Genomic DNA, 22,437 nt, shown 5'->3' with positions numbered 1-22,437 from the left:
TCAGTCTCTCTACTGTCCCTACCCTTCCACACCCATTCCCATGTATCTTCTGGGCTGGGAAAGGGTAAACATGTCTCTGCACTCGTAGACAAGGACAGTTGTGTTTAACATCATGTTAGCAGGTTATGCTTAACCATGACATCTAACACGATTTAAAACATGACAGCCATTGACTATACTAAGCCCAACAATTTCAAAAGTGGCAGGTGATTTTGGGTGCCTCCATTTTTTGCATGTCCAACTTGAGACGCCTGGAAAAAGAGCTGATTTTCAGAGTGTATTTTCCCAGCGTCTCAGGCTTTTGTCTCCTGCGTGGTCCACACGTGGACATTAGGACTGTCATCTTTATTGAAGGATTACCTAGCTTTTGGCCTACTGAAAACAATAGGAGACTGTGGCCCTTTAGAATGAGTCAAAACTTAGTGAGATTGCTGCAGTGTATATTGGTGTAGCTAGGTACTTACATTGCTGTAGTATGTGAGCATCTGAAATCAAGAGAATCTTTTTTTTAAAAGCACATAAAATGATGTGATAGAATAATGAAAGTTGGCAGCTCTGCAACAACTGTACCCAGTCATTGAGATGATGTCGATCAGGAGTAATTCTGGCATTCATACAGTTATGCAAGCATCCTGTCACTGTGGTTGAAATGTTTGTTTTAGGAACTGGGAAGGCGGTGTTGACTGTACTGATCAGATAGAGTAAAATGAGTTAGGTTCTGACGGCTTAGATTACACCCTAATACTCCACACTGGCAAACCACCAACCACTCCAGCAGCAGTCACTTGTTTTTGCTCAAGGGGAACTCTTATGGTCAGCTGCCTTGGAAATAGAACTATTTCCCATCTCAAGAAGGGTGACTGACAGCAGTGCTGAGACTCTTACTCTCTGACTGCCTTCTCCATCACGCCTGGCCTAGCCTAATATACACTTTTTTTCCTCCCCAGCAGCTGCAATTTTTTTCACCTTCATAGATAAGGCAAAAGAAATCAAGAATATTGTTGTTTTTGTATTGCAGTAACACCTGGGAGCCTCAGCCATGGACCAAGACTCTATTGTGCTAGGTGCTGTACAAACATAGAATAAAGAGATGGTCCCTGCCCCAAAGAGTGTGCAATCTAAGTATAAGACAAGAGACAACAGGTGATACAGACAGACATGGGAGCACAAGGAAACACTGAGACAACAGACAGGTGTATCTCACAGACACATAATATGAATAAAATCTTCCCTTCAAATATTGGAAACATGTCATCTTTCTTGGCCAGGTACTGTGAGGTGCTGGGCACCTACAGCTCCCATTGACTTCAATGGGTGATTCATAGCTAAACTTTGAAGTCGATGGGAGCTGTAGGCATTCAGCACCTCTGCACAGTTGTGCTGTCTGTATGATTTACGTATCTGGTGAAGAGTATTGGATGCCTAATATAAAGAACGGTACTTGGAGGACATTTTATTATTTATATTGCAGTAGCACCTTGATGGCCCCAGGCAGGGATCAAGACCCCATTATGCTAGGCACGGAACAAAAGAGTTAAAGACAGTCCCTGTGCCAGAGAGCTCACCATCTAGGATTGTGACAAGATACTACTGGAGGGTAAACAGGCAAAGTGGGGTTTTGGGGTGATGAGGTAACAATACAGGTGGGCATGATTGCATAAACTAGCGATAGAAGTTTGTGATAATCTTAGAAGCCTCCAGATGGTAGAGATTTGTTGTCATTTACGGCAGAGGTAGGTTTTAACAGGAGATTGGTAAGAGAGTAAGGTGGTGGCTTTGTGAATCTTTACTGAAAGATTTTAAAGTTCTCTGTCCAATTAGGGTCTGTTTATATTCATCCTTGTTGAAGATGAAGGAACTGAGGCTACTGGAAATTGTCTAGATCAGTTTTTGTAAGCTGTTAATGGCTAAGTTATGGAGAATCCAGAGTTTTTTGTTTTTGTTAAAGTAAGCAAATGCCCTGATCATCCACCCAGGCCTGTACAGTGCATTAGGTACTCTTCTCAGCCCACAGTTATAAAGGCCACTCTGCTATTCAAGGTTGGCATTTGTCAAAGTGCCCTTTAGAACATTTGTGGGGAAAATGCAACACTTAAAACCTTTTTTTTAGGTCTTTATAACTTGGCTGAGAAGAATCTCCTCTCTGCCTCCCTTTTTCTCCTTCCATTCTCTCTTGGAGGCAGATTGCAGCCTGTTGAAAAATGCTTTTGTGCTTAACCTAGAATGTGAACTACTTCCACCAGGTGGTATTAACCTGACCATTTTATTTATTTTTAGCAGTGATTTTTCAGCTAATGCACAGCAATATTGTCATATTTAGTTTTCGCATCCAGATTTTAATCCTGTTTATGAACTACTCCACTGACTCAATATTCTGAGCCATAATTATTGCTTTGGATTTTGCAGTCTCCAGGCAAGCAGCTCTCCTGATGAAGTCAGGGGAACATTATTGCCTTCTTCAAGACTACAGCAGTGGGCGCCCTTTGATGATTTTAAAGTGCTGTTGTTATAAATAAACTGTTGGGATTTTTAAGTGATATCTAGCTAAACATGGAACTGCACCATATTATGGATCGACATACAATGAATTTTAATGGCTACAAAGGAACCACTAAAATTTGAGTAAATAGATGCTTTAGAATTGTCTAGATATGAAATTACACAACCAAGTTCAATGGCATCTTTTGAGATGCTGTATTCTGATGGCTAGACATCTTATGTATTTCTGTGGTAGCTATTTTCCCTTTAAATACCTCAGAAACTCAACCCTGTGTGCTTAAAGGGTCCAACTTTTACTCCCCAAAGCAAACTATAAAATATACAAACCCTGCTCTAAAGTAAATGGTCTAATAGGCATTATGTTCTGATCTGAGATCTTACAGTCAGCTAGGGTTTGTGGCTGTTGCTTTCTTTTTAAACGTCCTATTGCAAGCCGGGGAGCTCAGCTACCATATTTGGAGCTCCTATGCCTGTCCACTGACCTCATATCTGCTTGTTTGAGGGTTTGTGTGTTTTTACTTGTCCATATATGGACAGGCTGCTTGGGGAGTCTGGTATCTGACCTGAATTAGAAGTAATTCAACATCTGTATGGAGTTCAGCTTTTGTCAGTATGCACTAATTAGGCTAAAGCCAGGGCTTCAGCTGCTTTCACTGGGAAAGAGGCAGTACGAAGAAGGCAAATTTACTGTTAAATCATGCTTTTTCGTTATAACTCATACCTATCCTTGAAAACAGTCTCCTTCATCCGGGTATAATCATAAAGAAGCAAACCAGAGCGTAAACAGAAGAAGTCTCTTGATCAGGAAACTAATATTTCATGAATGACAATAATCAAGGCCAACTTTCATGTGAAGCCGTCAAAATCTTTCACAGTAGAGATCCCTGTTTCCACTTGGTGTCACGTGGGAGCATAGGGGCGGCACTGGATTGGATGTGAATGGATCTTGTTCGCTCCATACACTTCCTTTAAAGTTTTCCCTTGAAATGAAGGCAGGGATGAAAAGCCCAGCTCTGAGTAATTCACAACAGACAGAAGGAAAAAATAATTGTGAAAAGAGTAGGAGTTTGTAACCCTCTTCCCCCACCACGTACATGGACATGTTCCCATTGCTTGTGTGGATGTAATATCAGAAGTATATTTCCTGGGAATAAGGATTGTTGTAGAATACTTGAACAATGATGATAAACATGGTGGGTGAAATCCTGGCTTCACTGAAGTCCATGGAAAACTTCCACTGGTTTCACTAAGGTCAGGATTTCACCCAGTATCTGATGTGTAGCACCACTCATTCTAATGGGCGTCACAAAGCCCTTCCCAACAGACACCTGTATAGCACTGCTGAAACTTGGCCAACTCTGGAGTGGAGGGATAGCAGCCAGTCAGCACACTGCACAGAAGTGGTGGGAGGAGAGGTTTTTAGGCCAAAAACAATTGAGCAAGCCTCATATCTTATGGAAATTGCCAAGGGGTCTTCAGTGTAATCGCTGAGCAAACAGGACCTCTGTGTTGTAAGGTCTTAGCTGAAAGATCCACACATAGTAAGCTGTATGGTCCTCAGTTTGTCTGTTTCAGAAGGATGAAAGATTGAGTCAATCCTCCTGGAACTTGAACCTGTAATTGCCGTGGGTCTGTGTATTTTAAGTCAGAGGCTTGCACCATGAACTACCTCCTCAGCAAACTTGACTATAGTTAATAAACTACAGTTACCTGGATAATCGTTAGACATATTGGTATGGCCTCCGCAAGACCACCAACCTCCCTTTGTCTTTGGACAGATATAACTGACTAAAATGTGAAATTAAAAAAATGTCTTTCTCAGTGTAACCTCCTAATTTAAAAATATGCCCTGGTATATTGATGCATGTATCTTTTACAGTAAGAATCTCTTCTAGCTCAAGAGCCAGAGGGAATATTTTGGTTGTCTGTCTGTGTATAGAATACTCACAGGTGTACATGTACAATGCCTTTCAAAGGATGTCTTGTAAATCATATGGGAAGCCAAATGGAATGATATCTTTGAAAGAGACTCAACTCTTGGTGTAACAGGCAAGGGGCTTAGTCAGGCCTGCTGAGAAGCAACTCTTCATTATAGGCAATGATTGTTAAATTACTCTGCATTATGTGATGGTGTGGCGTATACCTTGAGTCTCCAACTTCTGAAGTACAGAAGAAAAATGGGTTTTGAATTTTCTGAGCTTGTGGTCCTTTGAGGGCCTTGTTTTTACATTCCAGTAATCCTCCGTGTTGACTCAAACACACGTGTGTTGAATACAATACAAATATCTAGCATTTGGATTCAGCTCTTCTTTGGACAATATTTGATTTCTCTGAGGGACTATTCTCATTCCTGTCTGTAATCCCTGGAGTGTTAGAAACAATGGGTTACAATTTTGTAGGGCTCTATTTGTTTTCAAGGGAATTAAGGGGAAATTCAAATGATACCTGCTTTTGAAGGATGGGTTGTGACATACCTGTGCCTACAGATATAGCAGTGGGCTGCACACATGCACCATTTACTCCTGAGGGAATTCTGCGCCAAAAAAAATAAATTATGCACTCAATATTTTAAAATTCTTCAAATTTTATTTATCAATAAATGTGACTCCAGCATGGCAGTGGGGATCACAGGCCACTGGCTGCATTGATGTGGGAGATCACCCTGAAGCCCCCACATCCCCCAGTACAGGGACTTGGCAGTGAGGCTGCACTCGACCCTCACACAGTGCAAGGGCTGGGCCTACCCCAGAAACACCCCGGGGCCCTGCCTCTCTGCACCAGGTGTGGCTGGGCAGGCTCAGCCCAGCAGGATCCAAGTGTGGGGGTGAGAGGTTTCTGTGTGGGGCAGTCTGGGTAAGGGCAGCTCAGTGGTAGATTTGGATGCACAGGGGCTCATTGGGAGGTTCCGGGTGCAGGGACAATAGGACTTTGCGGGGGATCCAGGTGATTGGGGCTCAGCAGGGGATCTGGGTGTGGGGGGCTCAGTGTGTGGGACTTGATGGGGGGGGGGGTCCAGGTGCAGCTGGTTGGGGATCAGTGGGGTCAGAGTCTGGGTTTGGGGAGCTCGTCAGAGGGGTCCAGGTGTAGGAGAATAGGGCCTGTCAAGGTGAGGGTTCAAAGTGCCTGCTTAACGGGGAAGCCCCAGCTGCTGCCGAAGGGACGCCGCATGCCGGGATCCCGCGTGCCCGCAACCTCCCTCCCGCAACCTTCCCCTCTTTCCCCTCTTCTTCCCTCTCCCATGCCCTATTCCACTCTTCCTTCGTTCCCCACTGCCTTTTCCTCCATTGTGGGCACTCACTGTTGCACAGAAAACAGGAAGGCTCACAGCACACAGAAAGGGAGCATGATTGGCACTAGGACCCAGGAGGCAGGGTTCAGCGGAGCCCAGATGCAGCCTCTTTCAGCTGGGCAGCTCTGCACTTGCAGAAATGGGGGGGGGGGCGGGGAAGAGTGACATGCAACCCCATGTGCCCCCCCTAATGCCTTGCCTCTGTTTGAGGGGCAGTCTCCCCCCCTAGAACTGCGCCCATGACCCCTCCCCCCAGCTTCCCTTTGCTTCCCTGCCATTTTCTGCGAGTGCGCAATCCCACAGAATTCACCAGGAGTAACCGTTGGGAAAGAAATCAGGAGAGAGGCCTATATACTTGTTTTTTTTTTTTTACTTTCTTGGCTGATGGTTGCAGTAAGACTCTTATCCATATACAGGTCAGCCACTAATCAATCCAGTATATTATAGAATGTGCTAATCTTAGACCAGCAAAGAAATACATTAGGAGGGCAGCCCAAGTTTTGGTAGTGGTTGAAAGTAGTTCTATCTGATGGCCATTCACTGCTGTATGTGAAATGGTTTGGAGAGTGGAGAGAAGTCGCAGCGTACTTCCTAGAGGACAGGTATCCTCAACACACAAGTTATCATCACATTTGGAATACTGGTAGGCAGCCTCATCAGAGGAGTTGCAGATTCAGTGGACATAGAGACTAAACTGCTCTGCCCCCACTAGAAGTAGTTCCTCTACTACAGGGCTTGCAGCACCCTGCTGGGCACTAGGGAATGTTTGAGTAGTAGTGACCCACATTTTATCTTTTCTGTGCAGGGTCTGGTTTCCTGGGTTGTCGTTGTGGCACTTTGCACTAATGTACACTAAAAAGAATATTAAGTGGGAGTGAGAGATGTACAATGGACTTTCTCTTAAAGGCAGTAACTATGCCTAGAGAGAGAATTTGTAACCGTGCGGAGTGACCTGCACCCTTGGACTTGCACAGACAGATTGCTCTGCCTTTGAGCTTCTGTTTGATCACTGACTAGTTTATTTCCCTCTCTCCCTTTGCACATCTTTTATTGTAGATCAAAAAACAGCAGCAAGATGTGTTAGGCTTCTTGGAAGCCAACAAGATTGAATTTGAAGAAAAAGATATTGCAGCCAATGAGGAGAACCGGAAATGGATGAGAGAGAATGTCCCGGAAGAGAGCCGACCAACGAGTGGAAATCCATTGCCCCCTCGCATCTTCAATGATAGCCGATATCTGGGGGTAAGAGACCATTTTAAGCTTCTCCTTGGCCTCCCCATTCTGACTTTCCCAGACTTTATCCTGCTGCTAACTATATGCTATAGTCACTGCTCTGACTATAGCATATGCCAGATGCAACAGAAAATCTGACATCAGGAATCCTAACATTCAAAAACTGGTAGAAGAACACTTCAGCCTCCCTGGCCACTAGCTGTAAAAGATTTAAGGGTGGCAATTTTGCAACAGAAAAGCTTCAAAACCAGACTCCAAGGAGAAACTGCTGAGCTTGAATTAATATGCAAACTAGATACCATTTACTTGGGTTTGAATAGAGACTGGGAGTGGCTGGGTCATTACACATATTGAATCTATTTCCTTAAGCTAAGTATCCTCACACCTTCTTGTCAACTGTCTAAATGAGCCATCTTGATTATCACTACAAAAGTTTTTTTTCTCCTGCTGATAATAGTTCATCTTAACTAATTAGCCTCTCACAGTTTGTATGGTAACTTTCAACTTATCTGTGTGTTTGTGTGTGTATATATATATATATATCTTACTATATGTTCCATTCTATGCATCCGATGAAGTGGGCTGTAGCTCATGAAAGCTTATGCTCTAATAAATTTGTTAATCTCTAAGGTGCCACAAGTACTCCTGTTCTTTTTGCGGATACAGACTAACACGGCTGCTACTCTGAAAGAAGATGTGAGTTATCAACAGAGAGAAAATTACTTTTTGTAGTGACCCAGCCACTCCCAGTCTTTATTCAGGCCTAATTTGATGGTGTCAAGTTTGCAAATTAATTTCAGTTCTGCAGTTTCTCATTGAAGACTGTTTTTGAAGTTTTTTTTGTTGAAGAATGGCCACTTTTAAGTCTGTTATTGAGTGTCCAGGGAGATTGAAGTGCTCTCCTATTGGTTTTTGAATGTTACATTTCTTGATGTCTGATACGTCCATTTATTCTTGTATAGAGACTGTCCGGTTTGGCCAATGTACATGGCAGAGGGGCATTGCTGGCACATGATGGCATATATCACACTGGCAGATGTGCAGGTGAATGAGCCCCTGATGGTGTGGATGATGTGGTTAGGTTCTATGATAGTGTCCCTTGAATAGATATGCGGACAGAGTTGGCAACAGGATTTGTTGCAGGGATTGGTTCCTCAGTTAGTGTTTCTGTTGTGTGGTGTGTAGTTGCTGGTGAGTATTTGCTTCAGGTTGTGGGGCTGTCTGTAAGCAAGGACTGGCCTGTCTCCCAGGGTCCGTGAGAATGAGGGATCGTCCTCCAGGATAGGTTGTAGATCCTTGATGATGTGCTGGAGAGGTTTTAGTTGGGGGCTGTAGGTGATGGCTAGTGGCATTCTGTTACTTTCTTTGTTGGGCCTGTCCTGTAATAGGTGACTTCTGGGTACCCTTCTGGCTCTGTCAATCTGTTCTTTCACTTCAGCAGGTGGATATTGTAGTTTTAAGAATGCTTGATAGAGATCCTGTAGGTGTTTGTCTCTGTCTGAGGGATTGGAGCGAATGCCCAAATAAATTTGTTAGTCTCTAAGGTGCTACAAGGACTCCGTTGTTTTTGCTGATACAGACTAACATGACTACCCCTCTGAAATCTTTTTTGTAGAGCTCTCCGATAACATTCATAACAGCATGCAATTATATAGAGTATCATCTTCTTTCCCACAGCACTCCAGAGCCCATGTGTATACCTGCAGGGTCACTACACAGATGTCCTTTACCAATGAAAAGCAGCCACCTTTACATTGCAGAGCTGCAGCTGTCAAATGAAGCATGGCATTGTTACACAGTGGTTTAGCACAGGGAATGAAGAAAACTATGGAACTGTAATGATGGGGGATGCCTCTCTGTCATGCATATTTCTAGGGTACTGATCACCATTGAATCAGAGTTCCATATACAGTAATGAGGATTGGCACAGAATTATAGAGTAGTTGATAATAGACTCTTCTTTGCTTCTCCCTGGTTTGGTGGCATTTGCTTATATTGTATTTTGTTGTTGTTTGTTGGGTACTGAGCAAAGGTTTTTCCAGTGTCCTCTGCAAATGACCAGCTGAGCATTTGGTTCTCTCTCCTCTGGTTAGTTGCCCATAGTTGAGCTTTGGATCTACTACAGGAGCACAGCCATGCTAAGTCCAGTTTGGTCTTGAGCAGCCAGAACCTTGGCGAGAAGGACTGAAGAAAAGTGTGATACATGTAGCTTGAAGAGAGCAAGAATGAACATGAAACAAGAAGGGAGAAGGCGTTACTGGCAGTTACATTGATTGCTCTAGAAAAAACATTAAGTAAAAAACAAAACCTAATTTCCAAGAGAATAGGAGGAGATTCCCCTCAAGGCTAGAATGCAGTTAAAGCCCTCAGCCATCTCTCTTCCTTAACCTTTAATTGCTGAGTCCTCCTGAATCACTGGTGGCCTGGATCCTAAAACCTCAGGGATATCACAACATGAGTTCTTTCTCTTTCATCACTTCTGTGGCAGGCAATGGAAATACTACATTAGAGGGACTCTCTGGCTAGGACGCCCAAACTGACAGGGCTTTGTGCTGCACTGAAGTTGTACTGTGTTTGATACATGGAAGGGCCCCTTGACACTTGAGGTTCTCAAGTTTCGTAATGCAATGAGAAGTCTGGGAACTATGGACCTGCTCCTTCAAGGTGCTGAGCTCTCCTGGAACTGTTAAGTGCCCTCAGCTCCCACTGAGTGAGATGAGTTCGCTTGGCACCTTACAGTATAGGCCCCTATGTTCTCCAGGGGAAATGGTTTCAAATATCATTGAGTGTAGGACTAAGCTGAAGATCCCAGAGTCCACTCCTCCTTACAAGGAGATTTTTAAAGCTTTGTAGCACAGCCGTGCAAAGCAGTTACATATATGTGTCCTCTCCTCCTTAGGTCATTACTAGTTAGATTTTAGAGGCACCTGCTGATGTAGCTTTCAGTGTTTATGAATGCAGCAGATCAAGAAGAAAGTAGTATGTTATCCAGAGTGGCACTGCTGCATTCCTCAGAGCCTGTCAGCCCTCTATTTAGGGACCTAGGACTGGAAGGGACCATCTGCGTCATCAAGTCCAGTCCCCCTCCTATCGCAGGCAACACGGTCATACAAACACCTTCATAAATGTATCAAGCTCTATCTTAAAACTAGGTTGGTTCTTCATCCCGACTATTCCCTTTGGGAGGCTGTTTCAGAACCTCACTCCTCTGATGGTTAGAAACCTTTTTCTAATGTCCAGCCTAAATTTATTCATGGCCAATTTATACTTATTTGTTCTCATGCCAACCTTGTCCATTAGCGTAAACACTTCTTCCCTAGTGTTTACCCCCCTGATGTATTTATAGAGAGCCGTTGTATTCCCTCTCAGCCTTCATTTTGCTAGGTCAAACAAGTCACGCTCTTTGTAGTCTCCTCTCATAAAATAGGCTCTCCATTCCCCTGATCCTGGTAGCTTTCTTTGCACCTGTTCTACTTTGAATTCATCTTTCTTGAACATGGGTGACCAGAATTGTAGATAGTTTTCCAAATGAGGGTTTACCAGTGTCCTGTGCAATGGCATTAATACTTCCCTATCACTACTGAAAATAGCTTGCCTGGTACATCCTAGGATTGCATCACATTGGTTGTTCATAGTCATCCTGTGGTGAACTAATAAACCCAGGTCTTTCTCCTCCTCTGTCATTTCCAACTGATGAGCACCCAGCTCATATTAGAAATTCTCAGTAGTCCCTAAGTGCACGGCCTTGTACTTTATACTATTAAATTTCATCCTATTTCTGTTACTCCAGTGCTCAAAGTCCTCCAGGTCTTTGTGAAAGTAGAATGAATTATATTGAAATTATAATTCATTAAAGAAATGCTGCTTGAAAGATTTGTTGAAATATAGTTGTCAGGAAGAGAAACATTAAGGAGTGTGAGACAGTGGGTCCTCAAACTAATTAACTTAGAGCTCCTACTGATCTAGGAGGTTGGTAAACGTTAGTATGCAAATAAGATATGTATGTATATTTGTCAGTTTCTGCTTCCTTTTTTCTCCTATGTTGGATTGGCTTTGGCTTGTCTGTATAAATGGGTTGGCTTGAGCTTTTTGCAGGAGGCTCACATATATCTGGGTGCATTGGCAAAGCGCTTTGCTAATAAGCAGAGTGGTCTGACAAATTCAGTGAGTCTTGAATCTGACTTTGACATCTTCCTGTATAATACTCCGATCCTTCTCTGTGTTGACAAGACCTCCCAACTTTTTGTCATCTGCAGATTTCATTAGCGCACACTTACTTTTTGTGCCATGATCATTATTGAAAATATTAAATAAGATCAGTGTCGAGACTGATCCTTGGGGAACCCCAATAGTACTTACTCCAGCCCAATAGTTCTCTCTTCAACACAACCCATTTTTGTTTCCCATTTATCCAATCAATTATTCACTTTACAATGCTTGTACTAATCCCCAGCTTCACCAATGATTTCCTGCATGGTACAGTATTAAATGCTTTACTGAAGTCCAGATAAATGAGATCTGTTGCAGTTCTCTTATCTAAATGATTTAATGGATCAAGTGGCAGAGAGGCAGATTTTTCTACCCATCATACAGGAGATTTCTGGTACTCTAATCTACTGGTCTAGAGTATGGTTCCCATAGGTTCTAATCCTACCAGGTGATGAGATCCCTGGCTTCCATTGAAGTTAATGGGAGATGAAGCTACTTGCTCAGGCCCTAATAGGCTAAGATAGATGTTGTTTCTTTTTATATGTAAAGAATCATCACCTAGAGGAGAAATGCCAAGAGAGCAGCAAGCACTCTATTACTGTAAAAATTCTCCTGAATGATGATTCTACTTGGCAGTTATTAGGAAAGACGCCATCAGCTTGGATAGCTGGATCCAAATCACAGGAATTCAGCTTGCAGGAATTTACCTACCTTTCTATTTTTATCAGTTCCACTGTAAACATGAATTGGTACCTGCTTATTTTACCTGGGGATGCATGTTCTGTGTGTACACGAGCAACATGCACAGCAGAGAGGCTGTGATTATAAACTGTATGCATCAATGACTTGCAATGCAAGAATCACACTCTTCTATAGCTGAAAGGGTTGCTTTCCTAGTAGTTGTGCTAGGAATCGGGTTGCTGGACCATGCTCAAGCAGGACAATCAAAACACTTGTTAGCAAACGATTCCAGCATGTATCAGCCGAAGGGCTATAGGGAGGATTTAACAAATCTGTACACATTATTTAAAAAACGAAAACCTGAAAGTTACACATTCAAATTTAACAGCAATCGAACTTCTCCGATCTCCAGTTCATGCAAACTGGCAGTTCCTTGTTCCGCCCTCTCTTCCCAACTGCAACAGAGCCTCACGGGTTATTGCTCCTGCCCACAGCATTCCCCTGCAGATTCCAGTCTACAGCATTCGGATTCAGCTCATTTCCCATGCTTCTGCCTGTAGATGGAGGGGCATGTGAAGCAGCCTGCCTTCAATGGCAGCTCCCTCACTAACTTCAACCCACAACTCAGCATTCTCTGTATTACTGGCATTCCACAGCTAGATGGCTCGCCAGGATTCTTGCATCAAAAGCATCCCCATCTGACGCAGAGAAAACCAGTGTTACAGCTTCAGTGAAAAGGGGGAGAAAGGGTAGGAAAAAAGCCTACATTAGGTCTGTAATGTGACTTTGGAAATCAGAGCTAGGGATGTGTGTGGTAATCGAAATGATGGGTGGCTTACACAAGCCTCCGAAGCGCGATTAGCCAGTGTTTTGCAACTGTGTTTGTCAAAACCAGTTTCATTGTGTAGCTCTTTCCACACTTATCAGACCCATGAGCATAGAGTCTCTGTGCTCAGGGCAGACTTGCATTTTGTGTGTCAGAAAATATACTCTCTGTGTGTGTGTGGGTGGTGGTGGTGGTTTCTCCCTCATACTCCACCTCCCCTTTCCTCCCTAGAAGTGGCTGTGTATGTTAGTGTTGCAGTTCTGTAACTTTAATTGAGCACCAAACATTATAAGGCAGATACGTCTCGTGTTTACTGAGCTAGTGCATTAACTGAGTTTACCTCACAGCAAGCTTAACCAATACATGTGCAGTGTGTAAAGGCAGATATTGGCCTTCAGAGTGAGGAGAACCACTTGCTTTGTGCATTCACATTCACAAAATCATTGAAAACAATGGCAGTGTAATGCCAAGGCTGTGACTTGAGGATTAGTACCTCAAAGAAGTGTAGATTTCATTTTCAAATAATAGATTTGAATCTGTCTCAGATTAGTAGCAACACTTTGACATCTCCCCTGATGAAACAAATTAGGGGGCTCAGCTCTGTCCTTGTGGAGAGCCATGTCCATGCCACAGCATTTGCCACCTCCATCTGGCGCAGTTACAGCAGAGAGACCAAGCACTGAGTTGCCATGAATGTGGTGCTCCCAAGGTTGAGGCATACTGGTGAAGCTGTCACTGCTTGTGGTTTATCTGTTGCCATGCTGGCATCTTTTGCAAGTACATCATTTTAAATTTACGGATACCAGAATTAGTTCTGGAAATATGAACTGACCCTCTGAATTGTGCTTTAGACCACACAAGTCCTGAAAAGTTTTAGTTTTCTCAGTGTGGGCTTGGGTAAACTGTATCGAACTAATCCTTTATTATTTTTGGATGGCTCATAATCTTTCTCTCTCTCTCTCTTTCTCTCCCATGAAGGATTATGAAGCTTTCTTCGAAGCTAGAGAGAATAATGCAGTGTATGCTTTTTTAGGCTTGACTGCTCCTCCTGGTTCAAAGGTAGGTGGTATTCTGTATTGTTTCAGACTAGTGAATACAACTTTTATTTACACTCTTTTAACAGGGTAGCTGACCCTTTATAGGCTAGAGGCCCCCGGGGGGCCAGCCAGTCGTAGTTACTAGGGTTAGTGTTTAATCGCAGTTAACTCACGCGATTAACTCAAAGAAATTAATCGTGATTAATTGCAGTTTTAATTGCACTGTTAAACAATAGAATCACAACTGAAATTTATTATATATTATTTTTACATTTTCAAATAGATTGACTTCAATTACAACACAGAATATAAAATGTACTGTGCTCACTTTATATTATTTTTATTACAAATATTTGCACTGTAAAAATGATAAATAATATTTTTCAATTCACCTCATACAAGTACTGTAGTGCAATCTTTTTTATCCTGAAAGTGCAATTTACAAATGTTGATTTTTTTTTTGTTATATAACTGCACTCAAAAACAAAACAATGTAAAACTTTCAGACCCTACAAGTCCACTCAGTCCTACTTCTTGTTCAGCCAACGGCTAAGACAAACAAGTTCGTTTACATTTTAAGGAGATAATGTTGCCCTCTTCTTATTTACAATGTCACCAGAATGTGAGAACAGGCATTTGCATGGGACTTTTGTGGCCGATGTTGGAAAGTATTTATGTGCCAGATATGCTAAACATTCATATGCCCCTTCATGCTTCGGCCACCATTCTAGAGGACATGCTTCCATGCTGATGATGCCCATTAAAAAAATAATGCATTAATTACATTTGTCACAGAACTCCTTGGGGGAGAATTGTATGACTCCTGCTCTATTTTACCCACATTCTGCCATATATTTCATATTATAGCAGTCTCTGATGATGACTCAGCACATGTTGTTCATTTTAAGAACACTTTCACTGCAGATTTAACAAAACGCAAAGAAGGTACCAATGTGATAGATACAGAACTCGACCCAAGCTTTAAGAATCTGAAGTGCCTTCCAAAATCTGAGAGGGACAAGGTGTGAAGCATGCTTTTAGATGTCTTAAAAGAGCAACATTCTGATGCGGAAACTACAGAACCTGAACCACCAAAAAGAAAATCAGTATTCTGCTGGTGGCATCTGACTCAAATGATGAAAATGAACATACATTGGTCTGCATTGTTTTGAATCATTATCGAGCTAAACCCGCCATCAGCATAGATGCGTGTCCTTTGGAATGGTGGTTGAAGCATGAAGGGACGTCTGAATCTTTAGCGCATCTGGCATGTAAATATCTTGCAACGCCGGCTACAACAGTGCCATGCAAACATCTGTTCTCACTTTCAGGTGACATTGTAAACTAGAAGCGGGCACCATTATCTCCTGCAAATGTAAACAAACTTGTTTGTGTGATTGACTGAACAAGAAGAGGGACTGAGTGGACATGTTGGCTCTAAAGTTTTACATTGTTTTATTTTTAAATGCAGGGGGGTTTTTGTACCTAATTCTACATTTTTAAGTTCAACTTTCACGATAAAGAGATTGCACTACAGTACTTGTAATGAGGGAAAAATGCTATTTTTTGTTTTTTTACATTTCAAATATTTGTAATAAAAAAAATACAAAATGTACAGTGCTCACTTTATATTTTGTGTTGTAATTGAAATCAATATATTTGAAAATGTAGAAAACATCTGAAAATATTTATTTAAATTGTATTCTATTGTTATTTAACAGTGCGATTAGTTGCATGATTAATGGATAATTTTTTTTTATTTGCACAATTAATCGCGATTAATTTTTTTAATCACTTGAAGCCCTACTAGTTACTAAATAGGCACACTTCAGAAGGAATGAGATGATTCCCCTGTAAAGTGCAGCAGGAAGCTGCAGGGAGTGGGGAGTGTCTGAGGAGACAGAACTGAAGGAAGCTGTGGCAGAGGAAATGCAATGAGCCAGAAGCTCTTGGAGGAAACCCTTTGCTAGTGGGGAAAATTTTGGGCCTGGAAGTCAGAGGGCTAGGGAGAGCAGACTCCAGAGAAGTATGGGGAGTTGCCCCAGCAGTGAAGGGCTGGGAGTGGCTTGCTAAAGCATGAAAGTTCCTGAGACACCTGGGGAGTTTTGAGACAGTACCTCAGAGAGGAGGTTCTGTGCTCAGCTTAAGGCTATGGATAGACTTTGTGTGTGTGTTTATTTTGAATGTCATGCCCATAAAACCAGACCCTAAGGAGAGAGATTTCTGAACAGAGAGAATCCTTTTGTGAGTTATTGAGGGGAAACTGAGGTAGACTGCCTGTATAGTGACCTGCAGGTCATAAGGGGGTGCTTGCGAAGCAGCAAGCCTGTTCATAGCTCTCTTGTCCAGTCACAATAGGTAATATCGTGTTTTGTCTGTTAATGTGTTGTGGTTGCTGTGTATATGTATTGCAGTGGATCTGACATTCACTTTCTAAAGACTTTTGCTTTGAACGTGGGCATTACTGCTCCATTTATTTGGAGGATGCAGCATTCACCAAGAGGCTTGTCTACCCTTCTCTCCCTCTCCCCCCCACACACCCACACCCACACACACACACACACCCTTTAGATCAGGATGATTCCGTGTGCAGACTTGTTACTGTAACAGTTAACATTGGTTTTGTAACTTCACGATGGCCCCAATCCTGATTCCATTTAAGGTAATGGCAAAGCCCCTGTTGACTGAAATAGGAGCTAGATCAGGCCCTGCATTAGTTTTTGATGCCTCTTGACTTTGGACAGTGTCTTCTGTACAGACCCATAGGCAGACACAATCCCTGCTCAGAGGAACTTCCATTCTAGTAAATTTCACTAGAAATCCTGTGGAAAAGAAATTGAAACAAAGGCCAAAAAAAAAACCAAAAAACGAGAAATTCAAATAAACAAGCCACTAATACTTTGCAACGGAACATGTCTGGAATATGCTGCTCACGTGTTTTGCAACCAATTTGCCATAGAGAGATCAATCTTAGAATGTTCTTTTCTTCCACACCCTCCGCTGCCTGAAGCTGTCTCTTTTCTTTACAATTTATAAAGTGGGTTGCTGTAATACAGATCCACCAAACTGAATTCCTCCCTTGATTTTGATGTGATAGGACATGAATGCTTTATGCATTTTACTGGAGGGCATTAGGATCCCTGGGTCACTGTCAAGGTTTTCAATACCAGCCCTTTTGTTCACATGGATAAACTTTATTTAAGAATTAGGAGGTGACTTGAAATGCTCCATTCTGCATACATTTCACACAGACACCTGAGTTAAGATAGTCTGTGTGCAGTTAGTATTAACAGGTGCAGTTGGAGGTCAGGCCGAGGGTCAAAATTCTGGGGGCCAAATTAATCTCTTGAGGTAACTCTATCGATAACAGTGGAGTGACACTAGTGATGAATATGGCCCATTCTTTCTTTTGTCTCAGATCTACAAAGTTCCAGAGTAACAAAAGACAGTATTAGATGCCCATATTAATGTTTACTGGGGTCAAAAGGCCAATTGCACACAATGCAATACTTATTTACATTCCTTCGGGTTATTTTAAATGCACTCATGTCAGGTTTTGGGAGCACCTGCAGAATATTGAACAGAATTTGGACAAATGCACAAAAACTAGCCCCAATCACTCAGCCCTCCAGGCATTGAGGTTCGTGCGTGCAGTGCAACCAGTGCATTGCTACCACGTAGGAGGCCCAATTTGTAGAGTAAAGACTTTGGCTCCTTGAGGGCTCTATGATCGTTGTCATTCACAGGGCTTTTGGGAGCCGGCCGGAGCTGCTGGAGCAGGAGCTGCTGCGGCAAGAGAATTCCTACACACCCACATGCACACCATGAACTCAGAATTCTCTCCGCACACAGCCTGCCTACTTGGGCTCTGCATTTGATGTTCCCCCAAAGGAGTTCAGTCAGACTGAAAGACAAAAACATGCTGGGCCAGATTCTGTTCTGTTACACTGAAGTCAGTGAATTGTATATGTATCAGTAGAAGCAGATTGCTCAATCTGAGCCTGATCCTGCAAGGTTCTGAGCATGCTCCCCTCCCACTGAAGTCAGTGGGCTTCAGTGGGACTGGTGGGCACTTAGAGGGCTGGATCCTGTAAGGGGCCATCTCTGATGTCCCGTGTAGAAACATCACATCTGACATAACGCACTTGATTAATTCTTTGACCGACACTTAATAACTGCAGTGAAGAAAAACACACTGGTGGGCATGGCCATTTGTCAGCCTGATTAAGGGTGACTAGAAGGAAAAGATCATTGTAAAAAAGAGAAACAGACGCAGTAGCATTATTTATTTAATCCCTATAGTGCCTCCTAAATTTTAGGGGACCATTTAGTAAATGGAGATAACCCTATACTATGTGACTTTGTACGCACAGAATTTTGCTATCAGCCTAACTTCTGGCAAGTATGCTCCCACTAAATGCTAGCAGATCAAACTGATAGGCTGTTGGTTAAAATGAGGAATTTACCTTAAAATGTTTGGATATCAGAGTATGGCAGACAAGGAAAACATCCTTGCAGCTGGAGGGACCATGCTTGGCTACATTATATAATAGCTATCTACATAATCCCTTTGAAGAGTGTTATGTAAAGTGGAAGGAGGTATCAGAGCAGCTGCATCGCACACATCTGGGAGAGATGAGTTTTGACAGCACGCCCTCTGTGTTCCATGAGAGGTTCAGGGAATTTGTTTGACAGCAGTACAGGGGTGTTATGTAAAGTGAATAGCATTAAAAGCCAAGCCTAAGCAGCATTATTAGAGATACAAATAGCTATTTATTGAGCATCAATGGTTTGTTCAATGTTCTGCACACCTAGGGGGAAAATACATGATCCTATAGATAACACTGGAATAAATTAAATACAGACAGCTTGATACAATTATTGTCCAGGCTTCAAGGGATACTGGTCTCTTCCACGCATGCATGACTTGAGGAGTTAAAGATTATGACTCATTGTTTGTTAAGGGCTGACAGTGTACTCAGTGAAAGGCATCATGGGAGAAATTAGCATTAAGGAAGGATTTGAAAGGGGAGAGTGATAGTGGGCAAACAAGGGCCTAGTCCTCTGAAGAGCTGAGCCCTTCCTAAATATCTTGCAGGACTGGGTCTGAGAAGGGAGAGGAAGTTGATTGTCCTGTTTCTCTCAAAGGTCAATGTGTTTACTGTGGAGTGCACTTTGTGATGGGAGGGGTGTTCTGAGTTCCCTGCTCCCAAAGGCCTGGACTGTGGTGCCTTTCCCTCTGGCATAGCAGGCTGGCATCTGCCCAGAGGGAGCTGCTAGAAACTGACAAGAAGCACGACACCTTTCATCTGTTCTATGCTGCTGTGTGAGATACTGCTGCTCTCTGGAAAACATGGGCATCTTTTTCCTCCCCGTCCTATTGCCCCTCTTTTCTCTCTGCTTCTTTCCCATCCTCCTCCTCTGCCACCTACCCACTGAATAAACTTTGTGTGGATGCCTCCCATACCACCAGGTGATTGATTCTCTGCCATCAGAGCAGAGCACAGATTTCAGGGAGTATAGGAGACCTGAATCAGTAGTGCAGAGCTACACGTTGTTCTCACACTCTTGAATTTAAAGGGAGTAAGATATGATACACAGGCAAATGGCCAAAAAAGCCCTAGAATCGTACAGATAATGGAAATATGCAGGGCACGTACTCCCCTTTGGCTGAGGTCATTCACTGTGTCTCTTCTCTTCTCCTTCACATGAAGAATTTTGTAAAAATTTTGCATAGATTTCCCTTTTCTGAGTATTGATTTACTTTTATTGCATATTTATAAAATAGACGTAACTGTTCACACTCATGATGTAGTGCCAGAGTTTCAAAAGAGCTCTACTCCCATTTAAGCACCAAAATAAATGGCCAGATTTTCAAAAAAGCTCAGCACGTTGTGTGATGGCCTGTTTTTGAAAATCTGGCCATACGTACCACAGTGGAAGGTCCTGAGTGCTGAGCTCTTGGAAATCTGGCCCTTAGTGTGAAGAAACTTGTAGTGGATCTAGTTGGCATTAAAATCTAATTAAATTTAATCTTCATTTTCATTAAGAAATAAGGAGGACAATAGCAAAAATTATTTTGAGAAAAGTAAGTCTCCTTTTGCGTTCCCTCCATTTTGTCAATCTGTTCCCTTTCCTTCTGAAGACCAGAAGGCGTGGGGTATTTTTTTAAAAACATTTCTTCTGAAAATTCTCATTACTAGGCAATTCTAGAGCTTAGTTGACATGTTTGTTACATTGTTTCTGTTATGACAAAGTTAACTAGTCACTTCTCACTGCATCATAGTATTAATTTAAATCTCAACAAGAACCTGTTTTATATTTCCATAGTGAAATTGCTTCATTCTTTTTTATACAAAGTCCCCCCCATCTTACCTAGCAGTCATGCTTCAGAAAGTCTTGTCATCCTCGAGGCTTTAACAATGTTTTAATCATTTTTTGTAGCCTAATGTGAATAATGAAAGGAAATATGAAAAATCTGATCTTTTACTTTTAATACACAGTTTGGATAGCAAACATGACCTATCATGGTCTGGAAAACCTAGCAGCTAGTGGAAAGAACATGCATTCTTTGATTACACCTGCAACTCCTATTTGAATTCAGTGGAAGTTGAGGATACTTACCACTTTAGGGGAGTGGGCCCTTATCAGTGTATGGGAGGACCTTGCCCCAGAGAAGTAAATGAAGATCTTCATTTGACTTAAAGGCTCAGAGCGACTTGCTTTTTTGGCTATGTATCACTGGAATTTTTTTATCATGTAGTACAGATGTCCACTCATAACAAAAATATATACAGGTTGCTACGTTTGATAAAGTACTCATTAATCCTTATTTTATTATTTCAGGAAGCTGAAGCACTGGCGAAGCAGCAAGCATGAATTTCAACTGCCTTAAATGTTCTGTAAAGGGAACTTCCACAGCTTTTTTATAAAATAGCAAAATTGTCTCTGCTTCAAGAAAAATAGATTTAATTTCTAACGTTTTGATTGGTGCTTGCAGCATCCACAATATATGAATATAAATATGAACCTGGTGAACATGGGAACATTAGGGTAGAGAGCATGGAAGACACTATTGCAAAGTTGGAAGCATAGGAAACTGAATCAATTAGAAGTGATTGATTTAAAGTCATTTAAACTATGTCTGGGCAATTGTGTCCATTTTTGTAAGCTTAAAGAAAACCTATTTTAGTACTAATTATGCAGATAAACTTACACCTAGAGATCCAGCTATTTAAACATAGGGGAAAACAAGCAACAACATAAAACCTTATCAAATAACTCTAGTGCCTGAATTGCCTCAAATGTTATTGAACAATACAAAAATACAGTAATTTCTCAATGTCTTTTTAAATAGTGGTTTAAAATGAAATTGTAAGTGTTGTGTAGCGTAGTAACCATAGTAATCGCTTATGGAAATTATGACATTTGTAGAATGAAGATTTGAAATTGTATTGTAACACATTGTACAGATCTAAAAAAACCCGTTGCCATGTATTTCTCATTTAAGTGACCAATGTGGGCCCTTTCCACAAAAAAGAGATTGAGCAGTGGATAACATTTCCATTGGCATGTTCACCACATAACTCTCTAACCATGACTTGATTATATGTTTGTGTACTAGATTTAGTGCACTTCAGTGAAAAGTACACTAATTCCTAGGCAGTGTCACAAATAAGCCAAAATGGCCAGAAATGGCATTTCCTTACACATGTAAGAGCTAATGCCTTTCATGTAATAGTTTACAAGTTCACATTGTTTATAGTTTAGGCATTTGGTTGCACGTTCTAGTCGTTGCTAGTTGCATATAGTAGTTTTTCATATGAGGAACTAAAAGTAAATGTTTGAGTTGTAAGAAGTATTGTAATTGAGTGTGTGGTGCGGGGGGGGTTTCTTTCAAGTTTTAAAAGTTGATTTGTATTGCCATGGAATTAGTGAATCCTATTAAAGAACAGCATTCTGTATCAGTGAATTCACCAAGTGCAATATTAATCCATTACATGCCTTAGGTATACATCAGATATTTGGCAAAAGGGCATTCACATAGTTTGCATTTTATGGCCATCCACTGGAAAATCATGAAGACCTATTTAAAAGCCTAACCATACATGCACCTGAAGTGGTAAGGAGTAGTTTTAAAATGTACATGTGTGATTTTAAAATATACTTTGCACAGTATAAGCCACTCTTACTTCCCGAATGCATCAACACCATAAAACAGTGATATGTAGCCTTTACTGTAGTTGGAGGGGCATTCTACAAGCACAGCACACACAGTTTATTTTCATCTGCTTTATAACAACATAGAAATAGGTGGTATAGATCAGCAAAAGACTTATAAAGGTTTTATGCCACTTGCAAACCGTAGCATATCCTGGCCATGCAGTTACTTATTTTGATGCAATAAAAGTTACGCAGTGCTTTAAAATGCTTCCTGAGACCTTTATAATTCTAAGATCCAAAATTAGTAACAGGATAGAAGTAAAGAGTTAATTATACTCTACAACAGAATAATTAAATATTTTCCTCTTGCCAGCATATTTCTTTTGGGCTCTGCATTTCCCCAGCTGGTAGAGGTGTCTTCATCAACACCTAAATAAGTAGCAGAGAAATGTTTTCCCTTGCATTGTTGTGAGAGCAGTCTGGCTCCCACACAAGTCAAT

The 22,437-nt window shown here is 41.7% G+C and overlaps 1 protein-coding gene across 1 annotated transcript in view; it reads left to right on the top strand.

Annotated features, from left to right (window-relative positions):
- SH3BGRL (SH3 domain binding glutamate rich protein like) overlaps positions 1 to 21,746 on the top strand; it is a 53,997-nt gene extending 32,251 nt beyond the window's left edge. Inside the window, exons 2-4 of the mRNA XM_084639373.1 lie at positions 6,845 to 7,030; positions 13,716 to 13,796; positions 20,621 to 21,746. Coding sequence (XP_084495499.1) covers positions 6,845 to 7,030; positions 13,716 to 13,796; positions 20,621 to 20,653 — 300 coding nt within the window. The 3' untranslated portion in view covers positions 20,654 to 21,746. The remainder of the gene's footprint in view (positions 1 to 6,844; positions 7,031 to 13,715; positions 13,797 to 20,620) is intronic.
- Positions 21,747 to 22,437: the final 691 nt, after the last annotated feature.

The sequence above is a fragment of the Lepidochelys olivacea genome (genome assembly GCF_965140295.1).
Source record: "Lepidochelys olivacea isolate rLepOli2 genome assembly, chromosome: 9".
Lineage (NCBI taxonomy): Eukaryota > Metazoa > Chordata > Testudines > Cheloniidae > Lepidochelys > Lepidochelys olivacea.
Note: the sequence above shows the minus strand (reverse complement) of the source record. Positions and strands in the feature narration are given on the sequence as shown.